At 44.4% G+C, this 25,995-nt stretch overlaps 1 protein-coding gene across 2 annotated transcripts in view; it reads left to right on the top strand.

Moving 5' to 3' along the window:
• The window catches only part of SYNDIG1 (synapse differentiation inducing 1), a 95,230-nt gene that overhangs the window by 36,415 nt on the left and 32,820 nt on the right, over positions 1-25,995 (top strand). Inside the window, exon 3 of one of the 2 annotated variants that reach the window (XM_035005733.1) lies at positions 18,202-18,942. The exons of the other annotated variant lie outside the window; for it this stretch is intronic. Within the exon in view, the coding sequence (XP_034861624.1) occupies positions 18,202-18,297 (96 nt within the window). The 3' untranslated portion in view covers positions 18,298-18,942. Of the gene's footprint in view, positions 1-18,201; positions 18,943-25,995 lie in introns of those variants that run through there. 2 annotated transcript variants of the gene reach the window in all.

Genomic DNA, 25,995 nt, shown 5'->3' with positions numbered 1-25,995 from the left:
GGCCGTGGGCTGAGATTACCAGGATGGCCTGGTGCAGAGCCACCTCTGGAGGAGGCAGCTGCTTGGGCCCTTCAGGATGGAGGACTCGACGTGGAGGCTGGTGGGGAGATGAGCATGGCATTCATGCACAGCCTGATTTTACTCCAGCTGCATCAGTTGTTTGATCCAGCTCTCAGTGCAAGCAGATTTTATAAGCCAATTTATAGAGGGGAAAGTATTGTGTGCAATTTTGGTAGATCCATCTAGGAACCGATGCTTCCGAATGTGTGATTGGTCAGATGATTTAAAAATATGAAGCAGGAAACTGTTAGGGATAGAAATGAATCCCTAGTTTGCTGAGTGGCTGCTATGAGCTGGTTATTGCACACACTTTTTCTTATTTAATCCTTGCAATGAGTTTGAAAGATGGGCAGTTATTATCCTCATTTTATGGATGAGAAAACTGAAGTTTCAAAGGATTAAATGATGTATAGAAATTGGAGAGGTAGCAAGTATGGGTACATGATGTAAATATCGATATTTCTAACCCTTAAAATCCAATCTTCTGCAATATAATTTTAACTTTTATCTGTTTGCAAACAAAAATAGAAGTGCAGTACTTGCTTCTAAATCCACCATCCCCCACCCTGCTTACAGCGTGTTGTAGTAGGAAAGGAAGGTCCGTTCTAGACAGGATTGTGGTGCTTGCCCTCAGCACCTCCACTCAATCCCACAGGGTAGGCGCTAGCAACACAGAGGCTGAGGACCTCCCCCAGGAGGCCTTGGGTCTGCACCTGAGCACCGGACGGCCTGGACGGTTGCGTGTGCTCCATCAGTGGCAGACGTCTCCTACGTTCCAGTATTTGTTATGTCTTGATTTCATTTCATTTCATAAAATGTTTCTTTCTTTTACTAACTGCAGCATTATAACAGTAAGTAAATGAGAAAAGGGTATTGAGAACCAGATTATGAATTGTATGAATAGCACCAGCAAGGGGAATCGGACAAAATAGGGGGGAAAAAGAGGAATCTCTCTATGGTATAAAAACTAGAAGAATGAGTGTCCAACCTGGCCTATAATAGTATCCTTAAAATCCAATCATTCATCTGATATTTACTGAGCACCTACTATGTGCCAGGCCCTGCTCTGGGTGCAGTGATGCAGCAGTGAACAAAGCAGAACTCCACCTTCGCAGAGCCGACATTCTCGTGATGAGAAGCAGAGAACATGCAAAAGTAAACTTAGAGAGTGTCCAATAGTGACACATTACACAGGAAAAAAATTAAGTTGGAAATGGATATGGAGCATACATTTTTAAATAGGGTGGCCACAGAAGGGCTTGCTGAGGTGGCGACATTTCATGATGAAACTACAGACTGACCGTGAGGACCTCTTGAGGAAGAACATCTCAGGCAGAGGGATAGCCAGTGCAAAGGCCCTGAGTGGGGAACATGCCTGGTGCACACAGGGAATGATGTGGAAGCCCATGTGGCTGCAGCAGGTGCCCTTTGGGGGTGGAGGAGGAAATGAGCCAAGAGAGGGGCGGGTGGGGGCAGACCTCACAGGGCCTTTTAGGTTGTAACTCAGGCTTTTTCTTTGGGCCGAGAAGTCACTGGGGTGTTTGAGCAGGGGAAAGACTCCACCTGTCTACACTCTATCAGGGGAGCCTGTGGAGGGCAAGGGTAGAAGCCAGGACAACTTGCTGGAGGCTGCTATAATCATCCAGGAATAGACAATCCAGTGGTGGTCTGGACCATATCTAGAATCCTCTCCTCTTGTTTTCTCAGTGAAATAACAACCCTGATTTTAGCTCTTAGGGATGTGTCTGTCCTTCCCCCATCTGACTCCATTAGGATTGGATGCTGTTAAATTACGGGAGAGAACCAGGCAATCCTGAGTAATAATATACACTAAAGGTACTTATTTTTCTTGAATTTGACTTTCTCTAGCAGAGTAGAAACACAAGTCAAGTACATTGTAGGCTGTCTTTTTCCCTCTGAATAAGTGACTGTGCAAATTTTGCAAAGGTGGAGGGAAACAATTATGGCACTTGGGGTGCAAAAACCTGCCACTCAGGTCGGCCCTGGTAGAAGACACGAGGCCCTGGTAGAAGACACCATCACTGTCTGGTGGGAATGAAATGCTTCCCTCCCTCCTGAATCTCCATCTTGGATATTAATACTAATTGATTATGGCTGATTCATAGGATTCTTGTCAAGGTTTTCACTCCATTTCCCAGAAAGATCCCAAACATTTCTATAATCACTCTCAAGACATGCCTCTCAAAGAGAGTGAGGGCATGATTTCCTTACAGACTGCCAAATAATGCCGTTTGTTGGATTCACTTTCGTAGTTGGCTCTTGAGCCACCTTTCTATTGGAGCTAAAAAGAACAAATCCGTGGGGCCATCGGGACTTAGATGACTTGCCCCATCTTCCACTTTATTGATATCAAAAGAACAAACTGAGCTGCCCTTAGAAAAATGTGTGATTGGTCAGATGATTTAAAAATATGAAGCAGGAAACTGTTAGGGATTTCTGCTCGTTGCCTAGACTTCTGACCTCTTGCAGCTGGAATGCCTCCCGTGTTCTGTATCTGTGTGTGTGTGTGTGTGTGTATTTTGCCAAGAGCAACCTGGAGAGATGATTAAACGTAAAGGCACCTTTTTCCTTGTTACATTACTTCTCCACAGCGCCCACACATGTGTTTACCATGTCCCCTTCCCCCACGCACCCCCAGATGTCAACGACCTTCAACTGTTACCATGTTTACATGATTAGTCTCTGCGCCAACTACGGGGTGGTGCCACGCCCTGCGCACACGCGTGGCTCATGCAGGAGCCCGGAAGCAGCAGCTCTTGTGACTGGGGTGCAGGGAGCTTCACAGAGGCACAGAGAGGTGCACGCGGTGTCTGGGGCATGCTGAGCCAATGAGATTGTTTCCTCCATCGATCAGGGAGGAGATTGCCCCTGAATTTCTTCCTCCTTCCTTACCCCCAGCCTATCACCCAGACTTCTCGCGGTCTTCCTGGATGCGTTTGGAGGAACTGCTGCTCAGGAGATGGATGATGGAGGTCCACGCTGCATTTGTCTGCAGCTAAAAGTGCAAGCTGGAGGGAAGAAATAGCGTGCGCAGAAGAGATTTATGTTAGGGGAAGCGCTGCATGTGATTTTCCTTGTTTCTGTTCTAATAGTTCAGGACATATTTCAGCCTCCCCAGGGACTGCCCCATTCCTTGTTACGTCCAATTCTGAGAGAACTACAGTTATTAGGCAGTGTATTAGTTTGGGCCTTACTCTCCAGGAGATGCCTCACACCACCGCAGCAGGCTGACGGGCACCAAGCAGAAAGGTCTGCCCGCCCCCTGGACTTGCCCCTGGCTCCCTAGACATGGAACCTGCAGCAAGATTGGGGTGCTGTTTTATTTAGAGGTACAATCCCAGGCCACGAAAGTGAGGGAGAATGGAAATGATATATGGAAGGAAAGAAATGTAAGTGCCTTACCACGCTGGCCACCACCTCCCAGCAACAGGACCTTCCTGGCAGGGGCCACCGGAGAGGGAACTTTGTCCCGCTCCCATGGCCTGCACAGGTGGAGTGTCATGCCTGCCTGGGTTGCGGTGGAGGAGAGGCCTGGGGCAGAGCAGCTGGTGGCCAGCCTGAGGCAGGAGGCTGAGGGACTCTGAGGCACAGGACACGTGTCTCATGTCCCTCCTCCAGGAAGCACAGGTGCTTAGCTAGTCACATGGGCGTCCGGCAACCTGAAGTTCTATCCCCTGTTATCCCCCGAGGGCTGCCCCTCCTGCAAGGACACAGGAACGTTGAAAATGCAGCAGAAAGACTCTCTGTGGTCTACACAGACCGGACACCAAAAGGAAAGTGGGTGATATAATAAGCTGACCTCCAGTCTTTATTCTGTACTGGGCGAGAGCAGCACCCCTCCGTGGAACCAGAACGACAGTAAGAGCATTGCCCTAAATTCGAGCTGGGCAGTGGGCAAAGTGCTTTATGGGCACCTAATTATCACAAAGATACTATTCAGTGAGGTACCAGTATTATCACCATTGCACAGATGAAAAAGGTGTGCAGACCCTGTTCACATCGGGGTCTGTGCTGCGTATGAATCCTTCAGATACACTCAGAGCCACTTCTGCAGAGCAGGTTTATGGGGGATCGCGTTTCATCCTCACGAGGACTAACGTGAGGACTGACGTGAACCAAGACGCAGGTTCTCTCGGGCCCAGCAAGTGAGGAAGCTGAAGCTCAGCAAGTTAGTTGAACGTACTCAGGATCACAATAACAGGTCACTGCACACCAGAACGGGGCCTCTGGAGGCGAGGTTCTAAGGAAACACCGCGATGCCAAGAGAGTTCCTCTGGGCCCACATTTGGCACCTAGAAGTCCTAATTCAGTCTCATCCATGATCGCTTTTTTTTTCAATTTAATGCTGATTGATTTGAGTTCCCATGTAAAAATTATTATTTTCTTCTCAGTCCCATTTATCCTTCCAACAAGAGCTAGTTCATGGCTTCAACAATTATCCCATGGTCGTTTGTTGGAAGAATCAGTCGACTGATTCTTTGTTTGTGTCTTCATTTATTACAGTGTTGAGCTCTCCAGGTGTGGAATATATTGTTATACATTTCTGAAAGTCAGGAAAATAGAAAGGGACTAGAAAGAAAACGACCCCAAATGCAGGCAATGAGAGGCTTTTCTCTCCTTTGCACAAGTGTGTTTGTGTTAATTTTTCGTGGTTTTTTGGTGTGTGTTTGTGTTTATTTTTTGTGTTTTTTTTGTGTGTGTGTTTGGTTTTTTTGTTAAGATTTTATTTTTAAGTAGTCTTTACCCCCAACTTGGGGCTCGAACTCACAACCCCAAGATCAAGCCAGGTGCCCCTATTTGAGTGTTTAACACCATTAATGTGAAGATGATTTTCAAACCATTCTTAGTTTGAAAATAACACTCAAAACAGTATATATATATAATTGTATAGCTTAACAAATTAGTCTAAAGCACATGGCCAAATAACCATCACCTAGGTCGAGAAATACAATATCTCCAGTGTCCCCCCAGCCACACTCTCTCCTGACCTTGGCCCCTGACCCCACCAGTGAGCACTTGTGGTGACTTCCTTAGGGCTCGCTTCTTTGCATGTCTTTATTATTTATCTCCTAAGTTTATATTCCCAAGCCCTCATTGCTCTATCTTTCCTGACTGAAATTGCAAAAGCTCTATTCAGTATAAGTGACATCCTTATCATGTCTCAGGTGTCTAAGGGAAAATTTCCAACCTTAATAGTGACATAGGATCTTTCAGATACCTTATTTTTTAATCATGAAAGGTTGTTGAATTTATCAAAAGCTTTTTGTGCAAATGAAAAATTATGTGAGTGTTTTCCTTCAATCTACAGTGAGGTGAATTGCATTGGCTGATTGGAAAATGTTAAACTGACCTTGCATTCATTGCCTTCTTTTTCTGTTCTCTGAAAATTTATATAAAACTGAAATTATTTATTTGTTGTCTCTTTCATGGCACTCACTGGTGGAGCAATCTGGGCCTGGAGCTTCCTTTGTAGGAAGATTTTTAATTATTGATTTAATGTATTTAACATTGATAAGTTAGGTTGGATTCTGGAAAGTTATATTTTTCTAGAATTTTGTCAGTTTCATCTACATGATCAAATTTATTAATCTTTCCAAAGTATGAATTTGGGCCTTTCTTGTTTTATTTCCTTTTTTAGATATACATTGAAGGGTGGATAGACAGATATACCTCCAAGAAGATATTATTGTTACTGTCTTATATTTGCATATATCCGCATACTCCACTTGCTTCATTCTTTATCCCTTCCTGAATCTTTGACCTTCCGGCTTTCAGAGAACATCATTTAGAATTTCCTTTAATATGGGTCTGTTGGTGAAATGCTATCTGTTTTGTGTCATTGAAAATATCATTTTATTACTTTTATTCTTATAGGTGTTTTCAGTAGATACAGAATTCTGGGTGGCAGTTCCCTCTTCAGGTGTATTGAAGCTTCTGATAAACCATTCACCAAGGTAGAATATTTTTTTTCTTTTTAATGTATCAGCTCTAGAATTTGTTTCTTCTTTTTCAGATCTGCTATAACACTTTTTTATAGCCATTAGCTGCCAAAATTTTAAACTTCTTGTTTTCTTGAATATAGTAAGCAGAGGTGTTTTATAGTCTATGCCTGATGATTATAATATCAGGGAATCCTGTGAGTCCATTTTTTTATTTCTCTTTGTTCTCACTCATGACATATGATCTTAGATTTTTGTTGTTGTATGCTGGTCATTATTTTCGAAAAAAAAAAAGTATTCATGGACTAGCATCTAGGTGGCTCAGTCGGTTGGGCATCTGCCTTTGGCTCAGGTCATGGTCCCGGGACCCTGGGATCGAGTTCTGCACTGGGCTGCCTGCTCAGTGAGGAGCCTGCTTCTCCCTCTGCCTGCCACTCCCCCTTCTTGTGCTGTCTCTCTCTATATATATCAAATAAATAAATAAAATATTTTTTAAAAAAGTATCCATGGAATATTTTGAGGATTAGAATGATGCCACCTTCCTTCAGATAGGTATTTCTTTGCTTTTGCCGGGACTTGGGGCACAAAGAATTCAGGGTCACCTTAGTCCAAGCTCAAGTTTTTTTGTTTTGTTTTGTTTTTGTTTTAAGATTTATTTATTTTATTTTGAGAGAAAGTGCTCACACGAGCGGGAGAGGGGCAGAGGGAGAAGAAGAGAGAATCTCAAGCTGACTCCACCCTCAGCTCAGCGCAGAGCTCAGCATGGAACCAGCCATGGGGCTTGATCCCACGACCCTGAGATCATGACCTGAGCTGAAACCAAGAGTCGGACACTTAACCAGCTGAGCCACCCAGGGGTCCCCAAACTCAAGTTTTGAGTAGATGTAAAGGCTGTAATTCATGAGAGGGAGGGTATACTTTTACTTCACTGTTTCTTCAATGATAGCTCTTTGGTGCTCTATCCTCTGGCAGCGGCTTGTTTGCCAAGATCTCCATCTCAGGTGGGCTCTGAGCCCCAAAAGCAACCAAAACACTCCCTCTCAGGCTCCTCTTGTGGGTCAGCAAACATCACCAGAGCAGAAGTGTCTCCCTGTGCCTGGCCTACCCCTCCAGATTCTCACCTTCCCTCTGGCTTGGCCTAATAACTCCTCATTTTCTTATCTTTTTGATGCTTTTAAAAATGTTCTTCAATATTTGCTCTAGGGTTTTTATCTGTCTTCTGTGGAGAAGTTACTAGAGGCATTACCAGAAGCAGAAGTCTGCATTTCTCTCTTTATTTAATTGTTTATATGGGGAATATATTTATTTCATAACAGGAATATTTTTTAATTAGAAAAATGAAGGCTTGGTTGAAGAACTTAGATTATCTGTCGCTTGAATTCCCATTCCTTCTGGTGCTAACAAGAAGTTGAACTGGCTCTTTGCTCTGCATGAGTGACCAAGTACAAAATTACTGAGGTTGACAGGTGTGTGAGAAAATGGGACAAAGCCCATCACACTCAGAGGAAGTAGCATCCCTGTGTAAAAGGTACCAAACACAGGGTCTGGCACTTAGGCGCTCACTAAGTTCTGGTTGCACTTGTGTCTGATGCAGAGATGTGCACACCCATGTTCTGCTTGGTCCTTTCCTAAAGAGGAGCCATTTGGCTTATAAATGTAGTATCACCTAAGGGTGTCCAGACAGAGCTGGGAGAAGTTGGCCATGACAGAGACCAAGTCAGGCTTCCGAAGAATAGTCTGGGGACATGCCCCATGAAGGACAGTGGACAACTGGTAGTAAGCCCACAGGGAACCTCTGGGAGACAGAGCCCATCGTACTCTTCCAAGGCACTCCACCAACAGGGGGAGGTGCTGTCAGTCATGGGTTGTGGGCTGTTCTCAGGGGGTGTTAATTCTTTGGCCCATCTGGCTTGTTCCCGCTTCATAGCTGGAAAATATAAAGACAGAGATGACCTAAGGGTGGGGGGAGGAGTAAATCACACTGACATAAACTTTATGGTGCAGAACAAAGCCAACTGACATAGGACTGAGAAGACAGGGAAGGACCAGAGAGCCTTGAATGCAGAACAGAGAGTCTGTTAACAGAACGTAACGGGTTGGAAGTATAACACCATGAAGAATAGTCAGGAAGCACAGTATGCAAAGAGTATGTTCTAAAATAGACTCATCTCTAGATTAAAAAATCATTTCACAAGGAAGTGAGCAGACACATTTGTCAGGCACTGTGAGGTCTCTCTGGATGTCTCCCATACACCCTTGGGGTCACTGAGATAGATGGAGGAAGACCCAGGGCCATTCACCTTCCTCCACCCTCCCGTCAGCCAGATGCATAGTCACAGCAAACCTTTGACGGGTGTGAAAACCAACTGGGACCTTTTCAAATGTTTGAAGAAAAATGCTTTGGGTGTTTTCAGAAGCTGTCACCTGTCCATCTTTCTAAACACTTCTCTTACCAAAACAAACCAGCATTTATGTTCTCCATTCTAAACTTTGTCACAAGGACGTACCTCTGAAACAGTCATTATTCTTTTTGTTCCAAAGTTATGTGTTTAGAACGGGTGCATTTACATAAAACTGGACCCTTGTATATTCCACACGTGCTGAATGGTGCTGTTCGTAATCATCAGCATGTCTTGGAGTCCAGTGGTTTATGTACTTCACCATGCACCTCTTTTGTCCTCAAATTCATCATCTCAAATGTCCCCTGATTCATAGTAAACTGAATACCACCTAATGAATGCATCTGTGAGCACTAGCAGATTCTGAATTAGCACAGGATCCAACTTTCCACTTAAGAATCACCAGTCATCCAAGGTAATAGGCGGAGAGTTAGAGATTTTCTGGCTCAGCAGGGTAACTACTAAAGCCACAAAACCTGGGCTGGAGTCTGGGAAAAAGACCTGGCAAAGCATGTCACGGCCCCAGGAAGTGCAGAGAAACAGGGGTGAAGGGGCCACATGGGGAGAAAAATGTTACCAAGGGACAGAATGGATGGGAAGGACTTGGAACAGGTCCACCTCAGTCTCCCAAAGTGAGTGCCATGTCAATTAAGGTTATAAAGAGGGAGCTCCAGGACTATAAGAGGCAGGCACAGAAATAGAGTTGACTTTGTAGACAAATGATTTAAAAACACGACTGAGGGATGGGCTCACTGTATCAGATGGATATATTTTAACTTCTATCAGGAAATTGTGCAATGGAGGCTTGATGGCCATCAAAAGATCTCTCCCTTTCTCTCCCTCTCTCTCTCTCACTCCCTGCTCCTCCCTCCTTTCCTTCCTCCCTCTCCCCTGCTCCAGGGATATCTGTATCTCCATATGCACATTTAATATGCTGATTGTAGCTTCTGAGAGTTGTTTTGCAACTTTAAACAATTCCATATAAATATTAATGATCTGGGGCAGCCAAGACAAATCAGATTTTGATCTGTTTTGGGTTTTTTTTTCCTCTGGAATCTAATGCTGGATATAAGTTACTGATTTTTAACTAGTTTTGGTGTATAAATGAACAAATACGTCATGTCTGTTTTGTTCCCTGGAGTGTATTACAGGCATTTTTTTCCAGATATAGAAGATGCATTGTCTCAGTAATTAGCATCTTGATTTTGTGATTATTTATCTGTAGCAGAGAAACCCACACATTGATTGTCTAAGGGCAGAGCCCAGGCCATGCCTGCAGATTCTGAATCTAGGGTGAAAATCTCAATGTATTAAATTTTACATTCTCCCATCTGGCCGTATGGGTTGCCTCAAATTACATTTCCAAATGTGTAAACTTTTTGTTTTTGGATGATGTATATAAAGCTTTGAGGATATAACGTGCCTCTAAAAGCAGGGTTTTTCATGTTTCTTTTGCATCTCTTTTAAGATTAAGGCCCCTACACTGGTCCTGTGACATCCTGAGCACTAACATAGAAGTACAGTGCAGGGGCTTCTGGTTTTATGCGGTGGCCCTTGACCATGCTGATGAATGCTGAGTCCAGCCTGGCCGGGCATGCACTGGTCCATGACAGAGGCAACAAAGGGTCACCACAAGTGTCTCCAGGGGCAGCTACATGGACAGCCCCTGTTAGCCTCAGATGGCCTCCAGTCAGGTCTCAGGGCTCCATGTGTGTCAGGGACGGTCAGTGGGCTACCCCTGCCTCTCCTCTGAACTGGGGACAGGCCAAGGCTACTGATCCAGCTTGCTGGTCATAGGAGTAAGTGCCAGCTTGCACAGAGGGCAGCAATTTCCTTTGTTCCAGCTCACAAATGTATTGATGCAAGCTGAACATACCAATTCAAGAAGGGTTGTGGTGAGTCATTGGTTGATGAGCGCATTTTAGACACTCATGGGAATCTAGCGCCGTTTTTGGTATGTCTTTGATATTTCCATTTTGACATCAGTGGAATTCAGTCTCTAACACTGACAGAGAGTCTCTTACCAGACTACCTCACTCATCAGGCCAATCCTCTGTGGATATTTTAAAGGTACTTATAACATTACCATCTGCACCTCTGCATAAAAAATGGTACAGAAGGGGCCACCTGGGTGGCTCAGTCAGTTAAGCATCTGCCTTCAGCTCAGGTCCTGATCCCGGGGCCCTGGGATCAAGCCCCAAATCAGGCTCCCTGCTCAGCGGGGAGTCTGCTTCTCCCTCTCCCTCTGTCTCCTCCCCCCTGCTTATTCTCTCTCTCTCAAGTAAATAAATAAAATCTTTTTTAAAAAATGGTACAGAAAGAGGACAAGACCCTGCCTGATGACTCTGGAGGTGGGTATTCTTGGCAATCCCCCTTTCCTTGCCTTCTTGATAAGCTTTAGCATTTTATGCAACTTTGAGAGTCATATGAACACCAGACACAGAGCTTAGCAGATGCTGAATTCAGAGGTGAAAAAATTACCCTGAGCACAACATGTACTATGACTGCAGAGCATGCATGTTATACTGCTCATCTTGATTTTCCCCTCTCTCTTCTTATATGGGGCCCTCTTTATTTTTAACCTGTCTAGGTTGTATATAAAATAGTAAGGAATCTTTGAAGCACAACTGCAGAATGTGTTTTTGTCGGTCTGCATCTCTGTCCACCTGAGCTTTGCATCCCCGCGATGTGCAAGCCCACGCAAGAACAGAGAGCCCCACAGGTGTATCTCGTGAGCTGGTAGAGAAGAGCTGTGGGGTTGATTGACCCAGAAATAATTCAAAGATAAATGACAAAGCAGTGAGTTCTTGAATGACATGATTGCAGTTTGCTTAGGGGACTAGGCAACAGCAAGGTATGCAGGCAGAGAGAGGTGTCTTCTAGAACTAGCCATGCACTGGGGCATAGTAAAATGCATGTGGTGAATTTATGAGTATGAGTCATCTGCTGTTGGGGCCAGTCACCTCCTTTGGCCATGCCTTGGACCCTTGCCATCCTCCATCTCAACAGAACTGTGGCTCTCCAGAAAGCTTTTCCAATTTAGCTTTCCTATCTGAGCTCCCCTTACGAGGCCCAACCTCTACGTGGACAGTATCACCCCGCAGGAGTCTCCCTGGTACTGTGCCTTCCATTCAAACTCACTGGGCATTTTCAAAGCAAGCATGAACCCCACGGCTTCTCCATTACCCCTATTCTGCCACTATCCCCCAGCCTCCTGCTAAGTTGCTCCGCTCCAAGGTCACCTGCCCCCTCCCAGGTCCGCAGGGCCTACCACCACCACATGGGGTCTCTGGTGGTCTCTTCTTTATCACCAAGGGAGACACAGGAGCTTCCAGGCTGTCCTGGGATGGTTTGCAGGCACAGAAAGCACCAAAAACAGACTGGCAGTACTTTGTGGTCATTCCAGAAATCCTTCTAAATGCAGTGGAGACATGATAGGTTGGTAAAGACATGGGCATCTTAAGACTGTCCTTAGAGCCCAATTTAAAATAATTCTTGGGGCGCCTGAGTGGCTCAGTCAGTTAAGCATCTGCCTTCAGCTCAGGTTATGATCCTGGGGTTCTGGGATCGAACCCCACATCAGGCTCCCTGAATAGCAGGGATTCTGCTTCTCCCTCTTTCTCTGCCCCTCCCCCTCGCTCGTGTTCTCTGGCTTGCTCATGCTCTCTCTCTCTCAAATAAATAAATAAAAATCTTTAAAAATATAATTAAAATAAAATAGTTCTCTGTGATTTTGAATATTTTGCTTAGTTGTTACACCGCCTTGCATTCCTTTGGAAATGGCAAGCAGAGTTTGAAAACCAAATGAATCTTGTAAGTGACAAATTTTCCTTCCAGAGCCATCTGTGTCCACATAACAATTTGGGATCGCCCTGTCAGGGGCACTTGGGAGCATGTTTATGCATGTAGCATTGCACACGAGGGAGCCAAGCGCTAATCAGCGGGACCTCGGGTAAGAGCACCATCTCTGATTCCACAGCAGGGTGCCTGAGTCACGCACACCGCCCACAAAAGAAGCTCAGATTTATGCAGTGCCTGATTGCTCCGGCCCTTAAGGTGGTTTTTAGGTAATTGGCAAGGTATCTCACAAGGAACGCTCACAGCGTGGCATGATTTATTATGCATGAATGTTGAATCATGAGAAATGGAGTTGCCAAAGTTGAGCTGACATGCTCGGGTCTAAAGGACACCAGAGCCCCTGAGTGCAGCCGCCGGCCTCTCCTGCTCAGGGACCTGTGGGTGTTCTTGCTGGAGGTGTGCTTGTCACCTCCGGGGTGGGGGGGTGCCCACGGATGAAAGGCAGTCTCTCCAGGCAGTCTGGCCTTCTAGAGAAGGTTTGTCTCTTCGCTGCAGGACCTTCCGCCCACTTACAGCAGGAGGCGGAGCTGACATCTCTGTCCTTGGGTCGGAGGGACATTTTCTGTCCACAGTGGGCTCTCAGGCACCAATCATGGAGGATTGTCTAGAATCTGCTCCCATGCGTGAATCTTGAGCTGCTTCGGATATTCTGGGTGCTACCTGAGAGTTCTCTTGATTTCTGTTCATGGAAGTAGTGTTTGCCCACATACAAGGTTCCCTGGCCTCTGCCCACCACATCCTCTGGGAATCCTCAAAGCCTCTCTGTACAACACTCCTGTCATCATTGCGCCTCCCTCAGTCCCTTTGCCTGACTCTAGGGCCTCATGACCTGTTTTTTGAGACATGAAACTTGTTCCAGCTCAGGACCCTGTTCCAGAGCCTCCCTTTTTAATTATATCTGTCAAGGCCCCGAGTTAATATTCCTTCGGCAGATAAGCCCATGTGGGGCCCCAGCTCACAGACTGCAGGGGCTCCCACTGGTCTGTAGAGCAGACTGGAGCCCTTCTGCCTGGACTCGGGTCTCTACGTCCAACAGCCCGACCTCCCTAAGACCTGCTCATGGTCCTCACACCACTCCCCCCAGGAGCCTTTGTCCCTCCAACCCTGTGGTCTACTCACTTGGTCTGCAGAAATCCTTGCTGGGTGCTCTCTCAGCCCCTTCTTGTGGACCCAGGCCTTCACATAGTGCAGCCCCTCCAGGGAAACACCCTGGTACTTTCTGGCTGTTTCCATTCCCTGGTGCCCATCTCAGATGGGTGAGGGGACCAGCTTGGCTCAAGACTCACAGGGAATTGGGCCAGACCCGTCTACCTGTGGGTGTCAGACATGATCCCCAGGAGGGGATAAACCTGTAATACAGGAGTTCTAACCTAACATACAGGGAGTACACAGAGCCCTCCCTGCTGTCCTATAATTCCACAACTTCATGGGAGTCTTCCTGTTTGTTTTATCCAAGTCCATTGCATGACTGTGCTGCATTACATAACCTCTTCACAGCAGTGGCAAGAAAATATTGCCCCGGTGAATATTGCATTAATTTATCGAGTCCTCTAAGTGCATGATTAGTTCAGTGCAGGGTGAGTTCTGCTTGCCTCCATTCTTGGCATAACAGCTTTTCATGAGAAAGGCCAATTCTTTCCAAAAATTCTTTGTCATTCCTCATCATCTCAGGAGTGAGGAGGCCCCAAAGTGACTTGGTATATCTCACAAGCGAGTGAACTCTTCCCCAGATAAATTCTGCTTTTTCATTAGATTCGGACAGTCTGACTGCAGGTGAAAGTAATGGAAAGGTGGTGGCTTTGAGTTAGGATTTTAACCCTTTGTGGCCAGGACAGAACTCAGGTGCACCCCAAGCATCAGCCCCCCTCTGATTGGAAAGATGGTGACTAGCCCTCTGACATAGAGCTCCTGGTGCTCCTCTCTTAGAGCAGTGGACAAAAGAAGTGCTCATCCATCCTGTGTGACATGGAGCGTCACGGGCCAGAAAACCAAAGAAGGGCTCTGGGAGCTGGGCTTGCAAGTGATTTTAGCTGATTTTATGTCCCAGGAACTTAACAGAACTCAAAAGCTGGGGGGGGAGGCTTAAAGCAGAGACAACCTTAGCTGTGCTTCTAAATATATCTTAACTCAGAACGAGTCCCCCTCAGCTCCCAACATAGAATTATAATAGTAGTCTGTCACCATCAAGAAGTGTGAATTAAGGGTTTCAGCTCATGGGGGTCGAGAAACAGATGATTGTAAGAGTTAGGCCCTCGGGGTCTGGGGAGTTTCCCTGATCTGGAAACATCACTGTTGGCTACTCAGGAACAGGGCAAGTCACCCAGCATCCACTGCAGGGACAGTAATAGTGTCTCCCAAGCATTTGCATGTGCCAGGCACAGGCTAGGCATTTCACGAGCATTATCACACATGTCCCCTTCCGATCCTTAGTTGATGCGGAGAAGTGCTTTACAGATGAGGAAGCTGGATCTCAGGGAGATCGGGTAACTTGTCTGAGGCCCCAGACCGTAAAGGCCAGTGAGCAGGGCACAGACCTGGGCTGGAGACCCGCCTCAGAACAGACACTTTCAACATGTCTCTAACCTGCCTCTATGCAAAGTAAACCAGATGTGATACCATAGCTCCATGCTATTCAGATAAAGGGTCTGGGTGCTTGGAGTTGGGGTTTTAGAGACCATCTCAGTGACATTCACTCCTGACTGTGTGACCCAGAGTGAGTTACTCACCTTTCTGGGGCCTTGAAGATAAGACCAAATCAGTTAAGGCTACGGTGCCATCTGGCACCACCGACAGCCATTATGTTGCCCTCGATGAAAGTAGGTGAACAATCTGCATAGTCAGTGGAATGGCGCCATCTCATACCTGGACAGCCTCCCCATGTCCATATATCTGCCTCCCTGAACAGAAGGGCATCCCCCAAACCATGCGATCTGCTTGCTGGCCCCATGGTCCGCTTCCTAAGACACACAGCGGCCCATGGGACCCCTGCTGAGAAACACTGGGGCTCTGCAGGGCCACCAGGATAGAACACGAACACCTCAGCCCGCCACGGTGAGGACGTGTCTGCAGCCTCCCCATGATGTCTTGCCTGCACCCAGCCTAGTGCTCCCACCCATTGCAGTTGCCAAAGCCAACTGCCCCGCGCTGCCTCAGAGCCCCCACCCAGAGGCTCTCCCTTCTTGCCTGCCCTCTGGTCATCACGCAGGAACACTTGCTCATGTGAGAGTGAGTCACCTCCTTGCTGACATCTTTCCGAAGACCCTCTGAGTGCTGCTGAGTTCTGCTACCTGCCTTGCCTTGTAGCCCCCGGGACAGGAAGCTCTTCTCCAGTTATGTGAAGGGACCATGACCCCACATGACAAGGATGTAAATAAGACTTGGAATCTGAATTCCTAGCTTCTGGAGGCAGAAGAAGATGGGTTTATGAGGCTTTGGTTCGGGTTGGTGGAGAGGGCACACCCTCACCCAAGTGGGGTGAGGGCTGCTTATGGTGCTGATTAAAGTTGACAAAGGAGAGCGCACAGGTGATCAAGGGAGTTATGCATCCCTTTACAACCCAAACATGCATCATTAGAGTGTTTAGTATTCATGGGATCTGTGGCCTACCAAAGGAGTATAATAAATACTCATCCCTGTGTTTGATTGGTTGGTGTGAACACTAAAACATGGAGGCAACATTTAAGAAAAAAGGGACCTGGCATGCAAGAGCACTTTTCCCCAAAGCTTTCCACTCTCATTGGCTGAAAAAGGCAATCTGGGGGAACTAATATAAAGTCCCTAATTTAAGATTCTGGAGTGATCAAGGCAATATATTCAATTAGACCTTAGAAACTGGGGCTAGGGAAATGCAATGAGAAAAGATCACTTACGTGCAGGAAATGAGATAACCCTCCACTGAGATCTTTTTTGGAGGTTGTCAGGGTATAAATAAGACATAAATATGATTTAAGTACTAATTGACAAATTGTCGTCAAGGAGAAGTCCTTCTTCGCCTATTTAAATGCTCAGAATATATTTAGAATATTTATCATATGGAAATTAATGTAACCCAAACACACAAGCCCTCCTTTTCAACACATACTGTTGGGGAAAAGATATGAACAGAACGTAACAATAGCTTAGAGTTTGTACTGTGTCAGGAAAAGTCATAAAAGATATGAACGGTGAGGTATTTTTAATGCGGTGTTATTACTTTCAAGGACTTGAATCACCTGGCAGTTAACTAGTTTATATTTCAAAGGAGTTTTTTCAATTGCCTACTTTAATAAATGAAAGCTAATCGTCGAAATGAACAAACTATTTGTACATGTTTATCAAATTCTTACAGACATTAGTGTGAAGTAAGTAAGGCAGCTTCCTTGCTAATATTTTAACATCCATTTAATTGGTCCTCATAGATTTTTGCTTATCCTAGTAGCCTGCCCCTGCCATGTGATGTTCTTACAAGGCTGCAGGTGCCCTAACACCCATCTGAATGAGCCAGGGGACAGGGGTCACTCCAGTGTGGCCGGAGACACAACTCTGAGACTCAGAGACACCATATGACCCACCTAGAATCCCTAGTTGGTAACTGAGGCCAGGTCTTCTTACCCCAAACCCTGCCTCCTTGAGGGTCTCCTCTGCAGCCCCTCCTTCTTCCTGAATTGGGCTCCTCCCCCAGTGTGAGAGGCCACTTCTGAATTTCCTGACACCTTGCAGGGGGCCCGGGAGCACCCAGAGGCTGCTGTGCCCACTCCATCCTCCCCAAGGTCCGGGGCTCAGCAGCCTTCTTCCCTGCCCAGAGCACACCCCAGCCCCTCTCCAGGTGATCTCTCCCCACAGGCACCTTTGCAGATGGGACACAGGTCCTCAGTTTCCCCCACACTGCTGTCCCTGAGACAGAGGGTCAGCGGGGTGTTCCATCTCCTACCTGGTCCGTCCGACATGCTGCTCCCCAGAGCCCTGAGTGTCATCCTCTCCGCCCAGAGAGCACAGGCTTGCCCCCCTTCTCCTCTCTCATCTACAGGGGAGGTCCCTGGGCCCCTAAGAGGTTGGTGGAGAGCATTTGGAGTATCCGTGAGCTTGGACGGGAAATGAAGTACATCATGATTTTTACCAACCTCTAACTAAAATGTGGCATTTCCTTCAATTATGAAGGTAGGCAACACACCGCATCGTTGTGGCTACGTGACCAGTAGAAACCAAGCGTCTGCACATCCCCAAATGTTATTTTTGTTTATCACCACCTTGAAAATCCAAGTATTAGTTACTATTTGGTGCCTTAGTAAACTAGCACATTTGTTAATGCAATCACAATTATGACTTTTTCACAGCTTTATTTCGGTGCATTTGGTTCCTACTGTAACCTTTTGCATTCTATTTTGTGAATTTAAAAGCCCCAGGGGAAGGCGCATTTACCAAGGGAACCGGAGGGGATCAGAGTCCCAGGGCTTGCCCAGGAAAGCTGTTTGGTTCCTTCTATCCGAGGGCGGAGGGGAGCCCCAGAGGGCGGTCCTGCAGGGGCTCTGCAGATCAGAGCCCCGGGCCTCACCAGCCCTGAGGGCCCCGCCTGCCTCTCCTTCTCTTGCCAGGGTTATTTCTGACCCAGCAAATTATGCTCCTGCTAGCCTGTTACTCTGCCAACCTACAAAGCCCCCAAGGAGAATAAGACATCATCCCAACAGCAGTTTCATTACCTTTATATTTTACTCTTGTCTTTTGAAGCTAGGAAAAGATGTTCTGTATTAAAATGTTCCTTCCTGCCGTGCATAATGCTAATGTCCTCCACATAATAAAGCTAATGGAATATTTTACACACTGAAAATAGATGCAGTGACCTTTTCTTCTTTCTGGAAGAGTCTCTTATTTTTTTTCTCTCTCATTCCTTCCCTCCAAGGTTGCGCTTTTTTTTTTTTTTTTTTTTTTTTTTTTTTTTTTCATTTCAGATGTCAGTCCCCTATAGCCAAACAACCAGGGCATCTTCTGGAATTAGTATTTCCTCAATTGAAGGAACAACAACAACAAAGAAAATCATCAGATAATACAGAGGGAAACGAAAGCACTCATTTCCTCCAGTTATGGCCTCTGCAAAATATCAGGCTCTTGTATGAGAAGATTCAGATCTTGGGGAGCAACTGGGAGTACAGTTCACCCCAGATGAGTGTCTTTTGTTTCAATCCTCGTCCTGTGATTTAGATCTGCCAAAAGGGTCTAGAGGGAGGCTGTGGTCTTGGGTTTATCATGTTTTCTTTCCAGCTTTATTGAGGTATAATTGATAAATAAAATGGACATGTTTAAAGTATACAATGTATCACCTTGTTTGAATGCTGCAAAGTGTAGAAGTGTAAAAGTCTGTGGTAAGCCTGGAAGTCTGACTTACTGGAAGCCGCAGCTGAACCTGACCATTATTGGGTCCCAAGGATCCTTACCCAGGGTGCGTAACAAGGACCTGGACGGGGCAGGAACAGCATGTCCTTGCACGCTCCTTGCGGGAGCAGCCGCCTGGACTGTGCCTCCTCTGAAGAGCTGCCACCCCCAGGCCATTCCCTGCTCAACGGTCACTTGTCAGAGTTAAGTCTGTTCTTTCAATGTTGCCCTTATTAAGGGAACTGGAGGCAGCAAGTCACTTGTACAGCATTAATCATGCATTCAGGGGGTGATAAGAGAAACAAGACAGAGGTCGGCCTGTTTATACCTGGCCCCAGCATGGGACTTACCAAAAGGAATGGTCTGGAAGGGAGTAGGAAGTAGGAAGGAGCAAAGTTTAAAGTATTCTTTCTGTACTAATTCTCCAGGTAGGCGGGGCCTTTTCTTCTGGAGATTTTTCTTATTTCTTACAGCGGGAAAGAGGGTGGCAAGGATGCTGAAGTTTCTAAAAGGGGCAACCACACAACAAAGGAAGAGCAGGGAGGAAGTTTCACGGGCCCAAGACACCTCTCAAATTCCCCTTTCCAATGGGATCCCCCTCCAGCTGCCATCCAGGTGTTCCTGTTCCTAGATGAGTCTCACGGGAGCTGGTATCTATAAACAGGAAGTGCGTACACATGTGCATGTGAACACACACACACACACAATTTAAGAATCTTACCATACGTTGTATTTATTTTTAACGTTTGTAAGTCAAATAAATGTAGCATTGTGATCCTGTAATAGTATAGCCCTTCCTGGCTACAATATTTTCATTAGCTTACCAGACAATAAATCTCCAGGGATAAAAGGGCAGTCATCCCCTAGATAGTGACCAGAACATGCCACATCCCTGACCCCATGTGCTGTGACCCAACCCAGATTTCTTGTCTAAACTCACACAGTTCAGTAATCTCTGGTTCAGAGCACCATTAGGATGGAGGAGAAAGGGGTGGAAACTACCGTTCTGTGTTCATGAAGCCTACATGAGCTTGGTACATTGTCAGGTTCTGCATGTGAGGCAGCTGAGGGCCAGGCCATGTACGTATGGACTCAAAAGCCTAGCAGCTAATAAGAGGAGAATTGCCCTAAGACTTCTACAGGAGGTGAATTCTTCCACCTCCGGGACCTTGTATCATTTCCTGCAAACTCCCACAATCTATGTAATTCTTCCTGGTTTTACAGTGAAAGTTGAGCTTTACATGCAACAACTGGTCCCAGTTTTCTGATAAACCTCTACATCTTACTTAGGATGGTGATCCAGTTATTTCTGGAAAATAAACCACCGTATACCTAGTGGCAGAAAATGACCATTTCATTATGTTCATGGTTTCTGTGTGCTGGGAGTTCTGAAGGCACCATATGGATGGTTTGTGTCTGCTCCGAAATGTCTGGGAAGGCTCAAGGCTGACATGGCTTCACAGCTATGGGCTGGCAACCCCTGTGGTGTCTTCACACCCATGTCTGGTAATTGATGCTGGCTGTCTGCTGGGACTTTAACCAGATTGCCCCCGGGAGTACCCACTGCATGGCCTTTCCATGTGGTCTCTCCACATGGACTAATTTGAGCTCCCTCACAGCATGGCAGCTAGGTTCCCAGAGCAAGTGTCTCAAGTTATCAAGGTGGAGCATGAGACCTTGTATGATCTGGCCTTCAAAACCTATGGCATCACTCCTGCCAGGCTCTACTGGTAGAACTTGTAGAAGTCCATCCAGACTCATGGGAGAAAATGTAGACATCAAGGCTCTAGAAGAATATGAGGGATGGGAAATATTGTAGCAGGCATTTTGGGGAAAATATAGTCTTTCAGAGCTTCATTTGTAGGGATGAAGAAAATTAGACACACAACATATTTGTATTATCAAGTTTATAGGAAAATGAATAATGACAGAACAACTTTTTTTTCCTAAATATATATTGAAAAAGAATATGTCAAATTAACAATACTTCTGAGACCTAAAATCCCTTCTAGTTTCTGAGGTCATGGCATTATTACAGACATCTTTACTCGGAAGTTATTATACTTATCAATGCATGTTGACATGCATTAACAATGATAAACACATTGCCTAATGAAGATCAAAGGGCTGGAATCTTGTGAATCTTTGATCAGCAAGGCAAAGAGCAGCATGTTGGTAAGGCTAAATAATAGCATTAAATATTTTAAATGATTTTAAAAATAAGCCAAGTTGGCATATTTCTTTAAATACCTACCACCTGATGCTATGTGAATGTAGAGAAAAGAAATAGAAACTGTGTCAACAAAAGAGCCACCTTAAAGCATTTGTTCATCTTCAACATGAATCTCATTTGTTATTCTAAAATCAAAGTGCCAGGAAAACCTATCCTATTTGCTTTTGTTACTTAAGTAAATAATTTATCATAAGTGCATTTCCCTTCAAAGATTTGAGCTTGGCTTAGCACAAGGTTAACACCAATTTGGCACACTCTTTTGTTTTTGTAAGTGGCAATTTACAAAATGTATCATCTCAGATTTGCTGAACTACTGCATTTATAATTCAACACCCTGCTTATTCACATTTTTAAATAACTCTTTTGCTATTTGGACCCAAGCCCCTTTGATGATATGTTTGTGAGGATATCATTACTTCCTCTGTATTCATATCTGCTACAAGGTGGTCTCTGGCATTTCTTTGATGGGGGGATATCTCTACCCTGGAAGTGTGACAGAAAGAGTTTATCATTCTTTGTGCAGTGTACCTTAGGCCCACTGTGCACTCCAAAAAAATGAGACTTAATCAGAAGGTCAGAGAACATCCCCTCCCCCCACATCTGCCACTGCTGCATAAGCCTCCGGTACAATGACCGTGGATTTGAGCAGGGAGAGATGAAAGACATAAACTCTGTTTGAAGAGCAGTATATAGGAAGCCCCAAAGCCAAGAGGTAAGATGAAAATAAGGACATTAGAGGACTTTGAAGCTTTTCGTACCTAAAGCTACAACAAACATCAAAAATGCTCCACTCCTGGCCAAATTAACAAAAACTCTCACACTAAAGGTTTGTTTACCTCAATATCTACTGCCCTATATGACAAAATATTGCAAGGCATGCTGGGAGTCAAGAAAAGATTGAAAAGACAAGCAATCATAAGAACCAAATTCAAATATGACTCAGATGTCAGTTGGAATTATCAGAGAATTTAAAACTGTGATCAATATGTTAAAGTTGTAATGAAAAAGGGAGACGACATGCAAGAACAGACAGGTAATGAGCACACAGAGATGAAAACTGTAAAAAGGAATGGTAGAAGTTAAAAATAGTAACAGAAATGAAGAACGTTTTTGTTGGTAGACTTAGCACAGACAAGGAAAGAATCAGTGAATTAGGTCAAAAGAAGTCACCCAAACTAAAACACAAAGAGGAAAAAAGAATGGGGGAAAAGAAGGAACAGAACATCCAAGAACTGTGGTACCATATACAATGACACAACATGTAATGTAATTGAAATACCAAAAGAAGAAGAAGCAGAAGAAATATTTAAAGAAATAATGGCCAGGGGTTTCCAGTATCAGTGACACTGTTCCAAGAAGTACAGAGACCACCAAGCAGAACTGAACAAAAGCCAAACAAACAAACAAAAGACAAACAAAAAGTAGGTATGACATATTTAAACTGTAGAAATTTGAAAACAAAGAGAAAAATCTTAAACATTCCCGAAGGTGAATAAAAACACCTGAGCTATAGAGAAACAAAGATAAAAATTGCAGCAGATTTCTCATCAGCAGCCATGCAACTAAGAATGCAGTTTAGTGCAATCTTTTAAAGTGTTGAAGGACTGGGCGCCTGGGTGGCTGTCGTTAAGCGTCTGCCTTCGGCTCAGGTCATGATCCCAGATTCCCTGCTCCGTGGGAAGCCTGCTTCCCTCTCTCCCTCTGCCTGTTGCTTCCCCTGCTTGTACACTCTCTCTCTGTCAAAAATAAATAAAATCTTTAAAAAATAAATAAATAAATAATAAGTGTTGAAGGACTAAAACAGAACCCACAAGGGTGCCTGGGTGGCTCAGTTGGTTAAGCGACTGCCTTCAGCTCAGGTCATGATCCTGGAGTCCCGGGATCGAGTCCCACATCGGGCTCCCTGCTCGGCAGGGAGTCTACCTCTCTCTCTGACTCTCCCCCCTCTCATGCTCTCTATCTCATTCTCTCTCTCAAATAAATAAATAAAATCTTTAAAAAAAAAAAAAAAAGAACCCACAAACCTAGAATTGTATGTCCTTCAACAAGAAAGATATTTGTGAGAATATCCTTCAGAAGTCAAGGATGAATAAAAACTGCTTCAGACAAACAACTGAAGGAATTCATTGACAGTAGATCTGGAGTCTACAGGAAATATTAAAGTTCTTCAGGCAGTAGGAAGATGATACAGGTTAGAAAACTAGATCTGCATTTAAAAAAAAAGAATAAAAAGGAAATAAATAAAGAAATAAGTAAAAAATGTAGTTTTTTGTTTTTCTTAATTTATCTCAAGGTTCACTGTCTGTTTAAAGCAAAAATAGTAACAGTGCATCAGATGATTATACATATGTGAGAGTTAGAAGTAACATGTCACGAGGGAGGAGAGGAAGGATTTGGGAGGATTCTGTCATAAGACACCTGCACTACACATGGGACTATGGGGTGTTATTTGAAAGTAGACTTGGATTGGTTTAAACTGTTACTGTAACCCTTGAGACAACCACTGAGTTATATATTTTTTTAAAAGAAGTATAAATGATAAATCAATAGAGGATAGCAAATGGAATCATATAAAATGGTCAATTAAATCCAGGAAAGCTAAAAATAAAGAGAAAATAGGAACAATAGATACAACAAATATGCAAAGATGGCAGATATTAAACCAGTTACATTACTAATCACTTAGATGTAAGTGGTTTAAACATACTAGTTGCAAAACAGAGATGGTCAGACTGCTTTAAAAAAAAGAAAAAAGGAAAAATGAGATCCAACTATATGCTGTCTACAGTGTAAACTATGTACTGTCTATATTTAAAGAATCCTACTTTAAATGTAAAGACCCAGATAGATTAAAAGTAAATATTAAAAGTAAAGATACAGAGAAAACATACTATGCTAACACAAATCAAGATAAAGCTGGAGTATCTGTATAAATTTCAGACAAGGCTGACTTCAGAACAAAGAAGATTATCAGGTATAAAGATAGAAGGGGCAATTCTCCAAGAAAATATCACAACCCTAAATGTGTATGCCCCTAAGCACAGAGCCAAAATCTGAGGCAAAAACTGATAGAGAACTGGATGCAATTACAGTAGGAGACTTCAACACCCCATCAGTACTTGATAGACCAACCAGACAGAAGATCAGTAAAGACACAGAATGACCTGAACACTATTAACCAACCTCACCCAACTGACATTAAAAGAACACACCATCCAACAACAGCACAACACACCTCTTCGCAAGTGCACATGGAGCATTCAGCAGGATAGACCACATTCTGGGCCACAGAACAACCCCTAAAATACAAAAAATACAAAGTACATTCTAGACCACCCAGAAATCAAAATAGAAACCAAGAAGAGAAAGATGGGGATTTCCTAGATGTTTGGAACTTAAAAATATACACGTCTCCAGAACTCATGGGTCAAAGAAGAAGTTTCAAGAGAAATCTTAAAATACTCTGACTAAATAAAAATGAAAATAAAACTTACCAAAAATTTGTGGGATGTAGTTAAAGCAGTGCCTAGAGGGGAAATTTATAGCATTAAATGCATATATAAGGAAAGAAAATGAATCTAAAATTCATAACCTAAACTTTGACCTCAGAAAATTAGAGAAATAAGAGTAAATTAAGACAAAAAGAATGAGGAAAATAATTAAAATTAGAGAAGAGAAAAATGACATTGAAAACAGGCAAACAGTAGAGAAAAATCGACAAAATTAAAAGTCATTTCTATGAAAACATTTGAAAGGAAAAAAAAATCAATAAAATTGTAAAAGATCGATGAAATTAATAAACCTCTATCCCAGCTGACTGAGAAAAGAGAGAGAGGGAGGGAACACAAATGATCTGTATCAAGAGTGAGAGATGTTTGTCACTACTGATGTCTTGGAGAGAGAACAAGAAAATTCACCCAGAGCGGACCACTTTATGCCCATAAATTCAAAAACTTAGATGAAAGGGACCAATTCCTTGAAAACAAACTATCAAAACTAACTGAAGGATGGATGAAGAACTTGAGTTACCCTACAGCCATGAAAGCCATGATTCTCAGGCTTGTCTGCATGTTGGAACCACCTGGAAGACCTACTGATGCCTGGATCCTACTCCTGGCAATCTTTATGTGGCTGGAGTGGGGCTGGAGTGGGGCCTGGGCACCCCAGTGTTAGGACCCCCTGTGTAATTGAGATGCCCAACCAAACTACTTCTCCCTGTGTCTCCACATTCTGACATCCTCTGAGCAAAATGGTGTTTCCCTACTCTTCAGAAGCTTTTCTCTTAGTGAATCTTTTAATAGTTAAAAACATGAAGTCTCCCCAATTCTAGTGACTAGAGCTGACTTTTATCCCCAGCCTTAGAAATGGGAAATAATGCATTCTCAATAACAAAATGCTTTGCTGCCAAACTACAAAGGAAGCCCTTTGTGAGCCTGTGTTTGACTCTATAGTCTCGCCACCAGACTGAGCACAGGGGTGAAGGAACCATGAAGAAGGGAACACCTCCATAGGACTCCCTGTGAGTAGGACCTCCTCACCCAGATGTGTATAAACATGGCATTATGGAATAAAGTGTTCACAGTTGCTTGGCACGGGGATCCCTGGGGCCCAGATAGTAAAGTTGGTGATAAAAAATTGAAGAGTACCCACTCTTGGCTGTGGCAGTATCTTCAGATCTTTTATTCATGTTATGGGTGAACAATGTGGATGTGAAATCATTTTTGATCATCTGTACTTAGGGCACTTAGATGAGAGAGGGGTGCTCGCCAGCCAGGCACAAGGAAATTGCATATAGAGGACAGCGGGCAAGCTGTCAGCACAACTCCCCACTGGGCTGTCCTTGGCATGCTCAGCCCCTGCTTCCTTAGGTAAAAATCTCTGGATAAAAAGGAAAAAGCAGAAGAATTAGCACCGTGATGTTTGTGTAGTAACATTGCTTTACAGCAGAAAGATTGAAAAGATTTCCAAGTGAAGAAGGCTCTCTATGACTCTTGGATATTTCTATGAAGCTGAATTCCCAACCTTCCCTTTGGTCATCCCAGAACCAAAAGTGAAAGCCAGCCTCAGCTGTCAGAGCTCGGGCAGGAGGGAAGTCAAGTCCATGCTGTACACTCTTCAAAGTTCCCACGCGACTGTAAGA

Source organism: Mirounga leonina, unplaced genomic scaffold (assembly GCF_011800145.1).
Source record: "Mirounga leonina isolate KUSES-001 unplaced genomic scaffold, KU_Mleo_1.0 Mir_150, whole genome shotgun sequence".
Lineage (NCBI taxonomy): Eukaryota > Metazoa > Chordata > Mammalia > Carnivora > Phocidae > Mirounga > Mirounga leonina.
Note: the sequence above shows the minus strand (reverse complement) of the source record. Positions and strands in the feature narration are given on the sequence as shown.